Below are 13,298 nucleotides of genomic sequence, written 5' to 3'. Positions count from 1 at the left end.
CACCTGGTTACCACGGAGACCAAACCCGGTAACTAACCCCTTGTCCCGGCACCAATGACTGGATGCACACCTAACACACACACACACACACAAACACGTACACACAGCGCCTTAGTCCCCCCCTGTCATCAGCTGGAGGTCACAGGGCTGCTGGCCCCGCCCACACAGGTGTGCTCTGGCCAGGTCCCGCTCAGGCCGTCTGTCATCGCGCTGCCTCACCCCGGCCGCCGCAGGAATTCAAACACCAAACACGGGTTCATGTGTCAATCATCTTTATTCATAGCACAGATTAAAGAGATACATTCGGTAAGAAGCACCGTGGCAGTTTACGGCCGTATAATAACACTTCGGCCCGTGCTGTGCCATTTTATACACATGTTCATTATCTGGTTTATAAAATAAAAAAAAATACATACATACAAGATTCACTGGAATACAAAATAAAACATTGCAGACGGAATGTCTCAAAATTTTGGCTTTCAAACCGTAACAGGATGGAAACGTTCTGATGATAAAAAGCAGAACATATAAAGAAAAAGTCGATCACGTACTAAATTCATCCTGAATCACTGATGATGACTCAATATTCTTCCATCATAAAAACGTCCTATTCCAATGTTCATACCACAGATTGGACCACAATATATATTTATATATAAAGTCAAATACATACAAAATAGATACAGAATAAATAAAAGAAATGTGCCGATTAAGTTTAATACAAAGCTACCATCTGATCCCACTGAGAGTATTACTAGGAAAATCTGAGATTTTGAGAATAAGGTCTGAATATTTTGAGAAATAAATATTTTGAGTCAGACTGTCATGATGGTTAGGGTCATCATATTTGTTAGATATCACTACCAAAAATCTCTAATCACAGAATGTCATTTAAGATGAAAATAGCTTGACAATTTCAGAAACACGCTTATTTAAAATCCTTGCCAGAGATCAATAACAATCAGATTCCAACTTTAAAACTAGAGCCAGGAGATGTTAGCTTAGCTTAGCACAAGGACTGGAAACAGGGGGAAACAGCTAGCCTGCCTCTGAACATAGTCCAGTTGCAGCAAAAATATACAGGACATAATATTTTGTCAAATTTTAAGCATTCAACCAGTTCTGTTTTTTTAAAGGGTGACTAACTGATACAACAAGTATGAGACAGTATGACGCAACCATGGTACAAAAAGGTGCATTTACATTTAAAAAGTGCTAATTAGTGAACTTCAGACACAGCCAGGCTAGCTTGTTTCCCTCAGTTTCCAGTCGTTATGCTAAGCTAAGCTAATCAAATCAAATACGAGATGTAGCTTCATATTTAGCATACAAACTTTCCCAAACTATTCCTTTAGGAGAGTCGAACACAAACATCGGGTTCTAGTTTTAACAACTTAAAATCATTAGTCGACTTTACTTTGTAATTTTGAGGGTAATTAGTTTCCTCAATTTTATTCAAGTAAAGTCAATTTGCCAGGTTTCACAGTGTAGATTTTTTTAGAAACACTTGACCTTGACTAGAACTTTTCAGCTTTATTCTGAAAATCTCAGGGTTATTTCCCCCCCAGCAGTGGCCTCAACACTCTGTCCTACACGACAAATATGCAAATAACTGCAGAAACGTAGTGTAACCTGGTCCTTCCCAACTATGACATGCAACAACTTCCTGCTTACATACACTGTATTTATTTAAAATCAGTCTCTTAAAAAAAAAAAAAAAAAGACCTAAAAACGTTCCATGTTACTGCTGTGTTCAACATTCTTTGGTCCGCCATGACTGCAGCAGTTAAAAAAGGATAATCAACAAGTGCACGGTTGTAAAAAATAAGACCATTAACCACCTTTCATACTTAAAATAAGTAGCCGGAGGGAGAACGTGCAGGAATGACTATAATTACAACTTTAAAAAGGTGGTTTTGAAGTGATTATATTTAAGTCTCAGAGCACTTACATATATATATGTATATATATATTTTACTCGTCTTTGGAATATGATATGTGATAAATAACTCTCTTTAGAGCAACATCATTCCCAAAACTCCCCAGTGTGGAGAAAAGACAGATTTATGTCAGTCTTCGTCATTACCACCCGCACGTCTTGCCCTGCAGGCGCCGCGCTGCTTAATAATCTCCCTCCACAGGCGCTCAGTTGTGGTTTTCTCTGATGTTCTCTCGCAGCGAACGGAGGCAGCAAGGTGAGAGGATAAAGAGCTTCAAGACCCCTTAAATGCTATTAGATCAACATGCATGTCAAGCTCCAGTTCATACCTTCAGTGCAGAGGAAGGCAGCTCAGGTTGTAGTGTTCACATTCGCAGGTTACATGACCTTTAAATTGTGCCTTTGCTTACAAGAAGGCTGATAGTTAGACCTTTAACAGAGATAAGGATGCACGGTTTTTGTGTTTTTTTGCTCATATTGAGGCTCTTAAGTGAGATTTGTGTGTGTGGATAGCAGACAGACGTGGAGGAGGTCACCTGGGTTTACACCATCACCCAGCTGGGTCTCAGCGGTCCTCCAGAGTAGTGCACATTCGGGATCGGTCCAACAGCACCGACATCTTCTTCCCCTTCTGAAGCCTCGTCTGTGTCGGTCTCCACGGTCAGCAGGACCTGGGAGGAGACAGAAATTATATTTTTCTTATCTCACTATTTAATGGAAGTGAAAAATTATGGTTCTAAGTGTCCTTGTATTGGAGAATGTGCACTTTCAGGATTCTCCGCTAATTAGTTTCTAACTATTTTAAGAAATCGGATGGGAATAAACTGAACGCACTTCTGATGAAGCGATGATGTAGTTTGTTCAAGTATGTTGTTTGGATTCTGCAGCCTCGACAGAAAGCTGGGAAACATCTCAGTTCTGCATTCTCAACCTAAAGTGGAAAATATCCTCATTTATCCTGCAGCCTGGAAGACGCTCTTCAGCAGCAGCAGCAGCAGGGGTTCAGATCTCAAAGGAGCTAAATTTTCCACAACTGTACGACATTTTACGGCATTATACAAGCTCCATATGTTGGTTTATGTTAGAGTTTGACATGTGGGAAAAACTGATATAAGGCCACTTTAAGGAGCAGAACAGATTCAGATATAAGGGTGAAGACAGGGCGAGCAGCACCAATTACTGTCTCACACACTTGTGTTACTAGCACTCAGGTCCCTGTAGCCCCAACCTTCCAAATGTGATAATCTATAAAGTCACGATTACTGAGAATGTTTGTCTGCACAAAATGACGTAACACCGCGATCGGATCATCAACAACAGCATTGTGACCACAGCTTGGACCACCGCCGCCCACCAAGACCTCATCCCAGTCAATGCCCCTCTATCCAACCCCCTCCTCCGACTTCACTCTGCTTTCCATAAGATCAGCGCGTGGAAACGACTCCTAAATGTCACTTTTATTCCCGGGATGAAGGCTCGATTTATGGCTGCCTGGCATCCGCCCAGAGATAAAGTAAAGAGGAGGGAGGGGATAAACACTGAACACAAGGGTCGTGCCCCGCTAACAGTCACTTGTCCTGATGAGAGGGGGGGGGGGGAAGAGATGACACGGGCTTCTGTGCCGTGCGGAGGAGGCGGCTATCAACCGATTCCCTGAACACAACAGGCCTGTTACAGTTTCAGCAGTCCAGATAAAAACAGAGCTCGACCCAAAACTCACAGGAGCTGAATAAAAAAGTCAGATCATGTGGGTGTCATCCTCGCCGTGATGTCTCCAGGAGAAAAATACGGCAGGAAAATATTCTTTAATTCAACCGAGAAAAAGATGTGAAGTACGTGGACATCCCCATAACAAACCAGAGTCCACCAGCATCATCAATAAAGATGGAGGACAGGGAGAAAAACAGTCTGACTCAGTGTTTCTTGGATGGAAATCATCTGGGTTTGTTCCTCATTAGATCGAGTGTAGAGAGAGGAAATCTGTATGGTGTGTGTGAGCATGTGTGTGTGTGTGTGTGTGTGTGTGTGTGTGTGTGTGAGCATGTGTGTGTGTGAGCATGTGTGTGTGTGTGTGTGTTTCCCTCATCCCCCAAAACAACAGGTGCGGTGTACACCCAAGCGTGACAATGTGGGCACAATCAACCCCCTCAACTACCATTTTCACACACACACATTAAAGTCTTGTTCGCTTCATCAAAAAGCAGAGATATTAAACGGTCACATTCTTGTTTGGGAACAGGCTTTAGCTAAACTTTATGTACTGTACTTTACAGGACATCAAAAGTAATCCCCTTTAAAAGCCGGTGAGTCACTGCAAGAGCAGATGGCTCAGCTGCATTCCTCAAAGTACTCTGAATTTTACGTATATTTAGGGAATTTTTCAACTGTTTTAATGCTACCTAAATATTAATAAAGACATTAAATGTTTAAGATTTAACTGGAAAAGTTTGTTCAAGACTATAAATGTTTTTCAGACTCCAGAAATGTTCTAGAAGTTCAGCCGTTATCAAAATCAAACACATTTAACCTGATATTAAAAATCGGATCTGTATCCAAATACATTACGCGGATTATAAAACTATCCGAACTTATATTTTTAATGCGTTCTTGTTATCGTTCATTGAGATCAGATCTCTCTTCTCCAGAGCAAAACCTGTGCGTGAGTAATTAGAGTTGGTGGCACATCAGCACCAGACTCCCTTTAAAAAACACAGCGTTTTGTGAGTCATTGAGTCAGGGGAAAACTTTAAAACTCTGAAAAACTGTCAGTGACAAATTCTTAATTATCTGTCCCCAACTGTAGATTCGGCATCCGTAATACATTAAATTATTTCTTTCTTAGAATAAAAATATTCAACAAAAGTGACGATTTGTTCCTCCGTCTCTAAAACTACAGATCTTATGAACTTAATCAGCGATGATCTCCATAACGAAGCAGCTGGTTTTATCACATAATCGACTAAAAAAAAAAACAATCAGCAGCTGTTCAGTTTTCTCTGTTGGTACAAACACCAGTTCATTCTCACCCGCGACTCCTCGCTGTTCGCCCGGGGCAGCGAGTCGGCCTTCTTCACCGAGCTGTCGTAGGAGTCGTCCAGGCTCTTCATCGTCTTGTACTTCCTCATCATCAGGCTGTCCACCACCCAGAACATGATGGACTACAGGGGGGAGCCAGAGAGATGCGACACCAGGGGTCACTAATTCTGCAGAGATTAAAGACTAAACTATTATCATTATTTGGAATATGTGGCTGTAGTACTCACGTTCACTATGAAGGGCACGATGAGCATGACCAGCACCAGCTCCAGCTGAGGGTTAGAGATGTAGCTCAGCAACACTTCCTGCAACTAAAACAGAAGGAAAGAGAGTAGGGTGGGAATTATTACTTTGATTGATTTCAGTGCCATTTCTGGAGGATTTTATTTCATTTATTGAACTTCTTTTTTTTCCTTCTTTATTTTGATTTTGTCAGTTTCAGTCCTCCATAATTTAAGGGTCATATTTTGCCAGTGCACTTTTATTTTCAATACTTACTTTAATCTAAGCCAAGAGTCCATATCAAAATAGAATAGAGTGAGAATTTCAAGATCAACATCACTTACATAGAAGTTTTTTTGTTAACTGTATCCACGTTGAATCTGAACTAAACCTGAATGAAAACGGGCCATACCCATGTAACAAACATAAACAGGAAGCTGTTGACTGAAGTACAGACAAACAGGACTTTAATCTAAACTTCCCCACACCAGTACAAACAGTGTTGCTATTAATAACACTAATATTTATACTGAGCGCTTGTCAAAAAGCAAAATCTTCGACAAGCAAAGGATGCGGGGAAACATAAATCTCCTTCCGTCAGGGAATAAATAAGAAATAAACAAATAAATCCACAGAAAAGCATCTGTTGCTATGGGAGGGGGTAGTTTGAATAAACAAATATGAACCCTGGTGTCATGCAAACAAAACTGTCCTTCAAATACATTCACATGTTTCCACTGGAATCAAAAGACAAGTCATTCTTTATCCTTCACTTGTTTATTCTGTCTCTAGTCTGGATGACTTTCATCCCTCAATGCTGCCAGAGAAATGACAAACAAAGCCAAAACAGAAATTCTTAAAATCTTATGATTTTTTCATGGAGTCTGGTTGAACTGGTCGATATGTTCCATTTGAAAAAAAGGACTAAAAACTTCTGTTTCAGTTAAAGTCAAGTGAGATTAATTTGTCATGACATCATCATGGACCAGTCACATTGAGTTAAGTTTAGTCACAGGCTCGGCTGACGCACATATTACTCAATTTTGGAAAGACAAACAATAAGAAAAGTCAATCTATGAGATTTTTTCCCATACCAGTCGTTTTATAATGTCACAGAACGACCTGAACGCAGCACGTATGGTTTACTTACTTTGGACCATCCGGGGACGAGCAGCACCAGGCTGATCACGCCTTTCTCCAGAACCATGATGAGCAGGTAGATGCCACACTGACCCAACCATGCTGCTGCCTGGGGAGGGTCACCTGCAGGAGAGGGAGGAGGAAATAACATCAGTGAAGTGGCCGTCTCACAGTTTTCTCCAGCCTTTTATTTCATCTTTTTTGGAAGATTTTTACTCAGGTATCGATGTTATATACTGTATATCTTCTTAGATTTAAAGTGACGTCACTGTCTGAACTTAACAGACTGTTCTGCTTGTTCTAATACTTGTCTTTACCTATTTTGTCATTATATCCACATCAGTGATAATCATCTCCTCGTGTTAATATTTTGTGGAAATGTGACCAATATCCAGGAACTGGATCCACAACGTTGTCATGTTTGATTTAAAATGTTAAAACTACTTTAGTGGGTATTTAAATAGCCTCTCCAACACTTAGATAAACCTTTCCAGAAGGTTACGCAGGTGTCTCAACACGGCAGACACAAAGGAGGACAAGTCTGTCATTAAGACAGGAAGAAGGGAGGAGGAAGACACACAGACAACACTGAGAACAAGAGAGACACTTATTTGAATGAGGGCGGCAGCGAGCAGTTTTTGTCATCAATAATTAATCTGCTGCTTCTCACTGTTATTTTTCTGGTCCATGAAATACCAGAAAATTGTGAAGATGCATTCTAAATTTCCTGGAGCACAAAGTGAAGTCTACAAAATGCTTCTGTTGTACGACCGACAGTCCAAATCCTCACATTTAAAAAGGAGCTGGACCTGACAAATGTCTGACATTTTGTTTGAAAAATGTCTGAAATGATTAATTAAATCATCAAAATATTTGGCGGTTAATTTTCTTTCAGACGAATTAATCAACTGATTGTTGACGCTCTAATTTCATGTCATCTTTACATTTTCACTTACACAAATCTCTTGAAAATGTTCGTTTTCTTCAAGGAAAAAACAGAGAATCAAATGTAAACTGGAACCCAATCATGAAAGAAAAACTGACAGAGAGAGAGAATCAACCTTGCTCAGAAATTTTCCATCACAAAAAAGGAAGGAACGCAAAACTAAAAGCCAGCAGCAGAGTGTAATAACTGGCATGGAGCTGAACCCTCTCTGAAGCCACTGGGAATGTTTTCCAGGCGGGGTTGCAGCTGGAGATGCTGGCGCTACTCCCCTGTCAACCTAAAGTGGGTCTACAGCGCCCTCCGGTGGAGGACACCAGGCTGCATTTTAGTGTCATGGTCCTTTAAGGTTCTTAAAGACAAGTAAGCCACCTTTTCACTCACCATATTCTCCAAACATGAGCAGCGTCCACTGCTTGTACTCCACCAGTTTGGACACCAGCTTCACCGCCAACCAGATGACCAGCATCCCCAACGTGGCGTCCAGCAGGAAGTTCATCAGATACCTTTTTCATAAAATGGAAAAAAAAAAAACAAATTCTCAGTGGTACATCCCTGAAAGCAACATCCTATCCTGACTTGGTTACAGTAATTGACCACTTACAGGGAGCATGGATCTTCTTTGGTGAGCGTTGACAGGAAGACGTTGGCAAAGTGGATGAAAAGAGCACCGATGGCCTGTTTGGATGTGTCGAAAAACCTGGAAAACACAAGATGGAACATCTCAAGTCTGTTTTTTATTCATTCTAATGTCACAGAATAGAAAGCAGGCTAATGTAGTGATACATATGTATGGAAATGTGAAGCTTTCTACTGTTCATATTGGTGTGTTTGATCAATCCCTGAGAAAACGAAGGGTTCAACCAACATTTTGTTCACTTTAACAGACTTAACTCATCCGTGCAAGTGTGTAAAATGTAGGAATGTAGAGCAAGATGAGGTAGAAGAAGAGAAAAATAAAATAAATTCTGACCAGATCCTCCAGGGTCGTCTGATCCCCACAGGCTCCCGAAACCTCTTCACTGCAAACAAAGAGAAGAAAGACAACAAATTCATCGATATCATTCCCACTGGACGTGTGTTTATCCTGCAAAACAAAATGTAACACGGCATCTCCAGAGATTGTTTGACCTCCACGGAGAAGCTCTGTCTTTTCTTTTTTTTTTTACAGGTCTGAAGGTCGAGAAGGGGAGCGAGGGGAGATGAAACACAATCGAAAACATCTTCACTCGCTTCACGCAGCCACAACACTTCATTCCTCCCCACAGGGCTCGGGGGGGGAACAGATGCCCACTGTTCTTCTTATCTCGCCATCTCACAAGGTCAGAAAGCGTGACTCGACATGCGAAAACAGGATCGAGGCTTCCTGCAGACGTGTTCCACATCTGTGACCTCCATCTTTTATCAGTTGTCTTGATGTAGTCCAAGTTGTCGTTCAGTATGAAGTCTGAATAAATAGCTTTGGAGCTACAATACACAAAGCAGTGGTATAATTATTCATACTTTTCCGGTATTCTTCTTCTTTCTGTTTTGCTGTAAAGCTCCAGAAATGTTTTGCAGATCACAAAACTTCTCAATCCGGCTTGAGGGTCAAGTAGATAAAGACTGATTTTCAAATTTAATGCTTCTTGTCTTTTTTATATCCTTGTAAAAACTGAAAATCTTTGGGTTATGGGATGTTGAACTGACAACACAAGTTATGTGAATGTGTTCTTTTGGGCTCTTGGAAATTGTGACAGGTGTTTTTTCATTATTTTATCATATATTCCACATACAACTTTACATTTTTCTACGCTTCAATAGTTTGTTTGATGAGCAAAAATGGTAGTGAGTATATTTAAGTGTGTCCTGACTGTCCTTCGGGATTGATTAAGTTCTACCTTGTGCCTTCTTCAATGGAAAAGAGAAGAAGATATAACAGACGTGTCTCCTCACACAAAGGCTCAAATTTGTAGCTAGTCTTCACAGATAAAGAAATGTGGCGGCTGGACTGGATGTTCAGCTTTTATCTGAATTAAGCGAGTGCTGGAATAATGACGAGTCAATTGAAGGAAACTCCCTAAAATAGCTTTTGAGGAAGAGCGCTCTTAACACCGTTCAGCAGAGGGGTGCAGGGTGCAGGCTCGACTGTGACTTGGCATACCGCCACTGTGATCATGGCTGAAGGGCCCTTAATGCTCTGCTGAACACAAATACTGTGGTGTAAATATTAACAGATGCATGTGCGTTGACCAAAAACGACACTTGTGCCGAGAACAGGAAAGGAAAAAAAAAAAAAGAGGGGAGAGAGTGGGAGGGGTATTGATTTCTCTACTAATAAGTAACCAAATGGAGGTTAGAGCTCATTGATCTCACTCAACCTCAAGGCCCGGCCTAATTCTGCTGCGCTCCACTGCTGTGAGGCCGAACCTGCCTGCTTGATTAGCTGATGAAACCGACATGACTGCACTGACCTTTCTCAGACTAAACTCGAATTATGAGATCATATGCCAACACGCTCCTGGTGTAAGTGGATCCTACACAGAGCGCGCAGTGGCCTTGGATTTACAGCATACAAGAGGTGAACTGACAAGAAAAGCATTTATATCTGTCTAAGACACCTGGAAGCAAAATACAGATAACTTTATTATGGACTAGGCAAGGAAAGGACTGGAAAATAATTATATAGCTTATATGATTATAGAAATCATGCAGGAAATCCTCACAAATTACATATGAGGTCAAATCTAAAAGGACTGGATGCAGTTTTTAAGTGACACCTTTCTACTCTAGGAGCATTAAAACGTAGCTTGCGGTGCCAAAACTGCTGAGATGCCCAACATTCTCCAAGTCAGCTGCCACAGAATCACAAGTTATTTAGCAGTCAATAGCCGTTGTTCACAGCAAAAACCACAATCTGGCTGTGAATGAGCATTTTGTTCTGCTGTGAGGGCAAAAACAAAATTGCTGAACATCTCATATATCACACTTAAAGCTGCTTATACTGTGAAAACTACTGGTTACCACTAGACTGACAGGGAGGCAGAGATTAAATCTTAAATTCAATAAATCATTAAATATCAATAAATCGATTATCTTTGAGCAGTTGCCAGTGATGTATTTGATGTGAATAAATATTAATTTTCACTGATAAAACATATAGATGTCATCAGCATATTGTTTGCAGGCATTCTGATTATTTCAGGGCAACAACAACAACAACAACAACAACAACAACAACAAAGCCCTGGATTAAAACCATGCCATTCTGCCACAGGGTGAGATCATGACGACACTTCCCTTGAAAACATCGCAAATCAATATGCTGCTTTGTTTACATGCACACATACAGATGGATAGTGGTATACCATAATCATTTATGGTTAACCGTGGTCTTAATGGCAAATTCGGGGATATACATATGCCACAAAGTGATGATCATTTGATTCAAATATGCATTTTAAAAACGGTGTAAACACGCCGCTTCCGCTTATTTGCTATTGTATGTTTTGTGGACGTGGACGGCGTTTGCTAATCGAAATTAACTAAAAAAGCTGAAATTCCTGCATAAAACTTTACTTTTACAACATCCAAATCGTGCCGAAATGAATAGCGAACCTTCGTTATCCAAGTGAAGTATAAATGTTGCTTAGTTTGAGCATGTGTTGTTGTCCAGAAGCAAAGGGCTAATAAATTGGCATATTTTTCAAGGGAGTTTGGTGCCAAGCGAATGAGACTCCTCGGAAACAAACGTCAACAAAACGCCACGTGGACCCGTGAAGCCCTTTAAAAAGCGAGTTTGTGCACTTTGTGTTTTGAGCATCTTTCCTGTGAATAAACACAAAAACTCTGTGTCAGATAATGTGTTGTCATTAGCGAGAGTCGCTCCTTTGCTAACGGTTCAGGTACTCACACATCAGCGTACTGAAGGCGACGATGGCCAGCAGTCCCTGGATCAAGACGCCGAACCGGTCCGTCAGAGCTCCGTTATCGCAGCCGTGAGGATTCGCCTTGTTGATGTCGGACATGTTGGTGACCTCAAACACCTCATTGTCCAGGAATCTTTTCACCAGGAAGACCCCGCTGTAGCCATACATGTCCATGTTGACACGATAAAAACAAGGGAGACAAAAGGAGCTCCCTCGGTGGGCTGAGAAGGGCTTAACCGCCAACTGTCTGTGACCGAGGACGACAAACCGCCAGAGTTTAACTTCCGGCGATATAATCAAGTTAAAAGTTGTCCTTCGGTGTTTTTCAGTGGCTGATGCTACATCTCATGATGCACAGGATCGATTATCTGACTCACATCCATGTTTTTGACAACGAAAACACGGGCCGTTAAGTGCGCTACACGGGAGTCACGCTTCCGGTAAAGCATATTTCAAAATAAAAGCCACCAATTGTTATTATTGGAACAGCTTGTTAGACATAAAAGAAAAGGATAGGCTACAAACTGACAGGCTGTTTTGCAATGTGTCCTACAAATACAACATATTACAAGTTCAAATTTTATATTCAGGCTAAATGAACAGAATTTGGTGAGGGTCAGTTGTCCTTCGTACGAAAATATCATCAGATTTCCTCATGTCATGCATTTGCACATTTAGTTTTCTTGCATGTCATTGTTAGTTTATAATTAAAATGAATGATAATATAATTGTCATAACGACAGGACAAAACTGAATAATGCATAAGCAACATAGGAGGCATTTTAAATGGTGGAATAAATGCATTTTTGTTCATTTTGGATAGCTTACATGAAAGCCTTATTTGTATAAAATGTCTATTTTATAATCATAATCTGTATGTGTCTCTAATGGACATCTAGAGATGGGGAGAAAAGGCTCTAGAGTAGACTCCTATTACTCTATTCTTAAGACTATACTTTATGTGTTGCCTTGTTATACTGTTAATGTGGCTATCCAGGTTTCCCTTGCAAAATAATTCCCCATCCATGCTTAAACTTAAGATAAAATATAACATTATTAATACCAGTGAGGAGAAATTAAATTTGACACAGCGGCACAAAGGAATAAATTGTCCAGACAGCACAAAACAGCACCGAAAGCAGCAGCGTGAGGTAAGAACTGACTCAGGGCAAAATAAAACAGAAACACACTCAAACAAACAGAGAAAGTACGATAGAACTGCCATACATTCGTATTCTTTTGTTCCCGAGTTCCACCTAGTTTTTATTTTGAAGTGACAATCACTCAACTTCCTGTCGCGGTTCGTCACAATTGACCGCGCGGCTCTCAGCAGCAGAATTCCTTGAATGTGCGCGAGGCCGCTCCTGAGCCGTTTTCTTTTTCCTGCTCGTGCGCCGAAGAGCCAATTAAAGCGCCGCTCACGTGACGCTGTAATAAAGGAAGTGTTCGGGTTCCGAGTCCATCAGGTTCGAGTCGTTCGTGCTTAAAACAGCAGGTTTTGTCTGCGAGGGCTCGTTTTGGGATTCCTGATTAGGCTGTAAAATAATCTGATGCTGGACAGTTTAGAGTTAGGAGGATTACACCTGGAGCCTCTCAGGTGGACACACAGCCGACATGTGGGCCTTCAGTATCCAACTAAGACAAGCTGTTGTGTTAAGATGTCAGAATAAAATAAATAGATACATTAAATCAGTTGATGTAATTGATTTGGACCGATCTACACACTCTGCAGCCATCTCTGTAGAAATGACCAAATTCTGCATTGAGTTTGGCTCTGCAGTGACACCAACAGCCACTGATCACATGTTAACGTTATTGAAATGAGCATTAAAGGATAAGTTCACCCAAAAATGAAAACTCAGCCATTATGGGCTCATCCTCATGTTGATGGACAGTCAGAGGGAAGTTTGGTTCTGGTTTGTGCAGTTTTAATAAATCTAAATGTCTCTGTCATTATCGATTCCATCACTTTGTTATGATTTATAGAAAAAAATCTGAAAATAATTAAAAGTCACAATGTTCTTGAACCTGAAAGAACACATTCCAATAACTTGTTTTGTCAGATAAACAGTCCAAAACCCAACGATATTCAGTTTACAAGGCTGTAAAA

General features: G+C 40.8%; 1 protein-coding gene across 1 annotated transcript; it reads right to left on the bottom strand.

Annotated features, from left to right (window-relative positions):
- Positions 1–255: 255 nt before the first annotated feature.
- On the bottom strand, positions 256–11,616 carry tmem110l (transmembrane protein 110, like). Its single transcript, XM_037122421.1, has 8 exons — positions 11,173–11,616; positions 8,254–8,302; positions 7,885–7,980; positions 7,665–7,786; positions 6,348–6,460; positions 5,203–5,286; positions 4,966–5,097; positions 256–2,610 (listed from the first exon to the last, which is right to left on the bottom strand). Exons 1-8 carry the CDS (start codon positions 11,360–11,362, stop codon positions 2,482–2,484), a joined length of 915 nt encoding a protein of 304 aa, XP_036978316.1. The 5' UTR covers positions 11,363–11,616; the 3' UTR covers positions 256–2,481.
- Between the last annotated feature and the right edge of the window lie 1,682 nt (positions 11,617–13,298).

Source organism: Acanthopagrus latus, chromosome 14, assembly GCF_904848185.1.
Source record: "Acanthopagrus latus isolate v.2019 chromosome 14, fAcaLat1.1, whole genome shotgun sequence".
In the NCBI taxonomy this organism is placed as follows: Eukaryota; Metazoa; Chordata; class Actinopteri; order Spariformes; family Sparidae; genus Acanthopagrus; species Acanthopagrus latus.
This window is presented reverse-complemented; position numbering and strand designations above follow the sequence as displayed.

What these genes read in the sequence shown, in the direction of transcription:
- tmem110l (XM_037122421.1), bottom strand. Translation starts at nt 11,362, where the DNA reads ATGGACATGTATGGCTACAGCGGGGTCTTCCTGGTGAAAAGATTCCTG. An exon ending in CGCCTTCAGTACGCTGATGT is followed by an intron (nt 8,303 to 11,172) that starts GTGAGTACCTGA and finishes CTTTGTTTGCAG; the next exon opens with TGAAGAGGTTTCGGGAGCCT. An exon ending in AGACGACCCTGGAGGATCTG is followed by an intron (nt 7,981 to 8,253) that starts GTCAGAATTTAT and finishes TGTGTTTTCCAG; the next exon opens with GTTTTTCGACACATCCAAAC.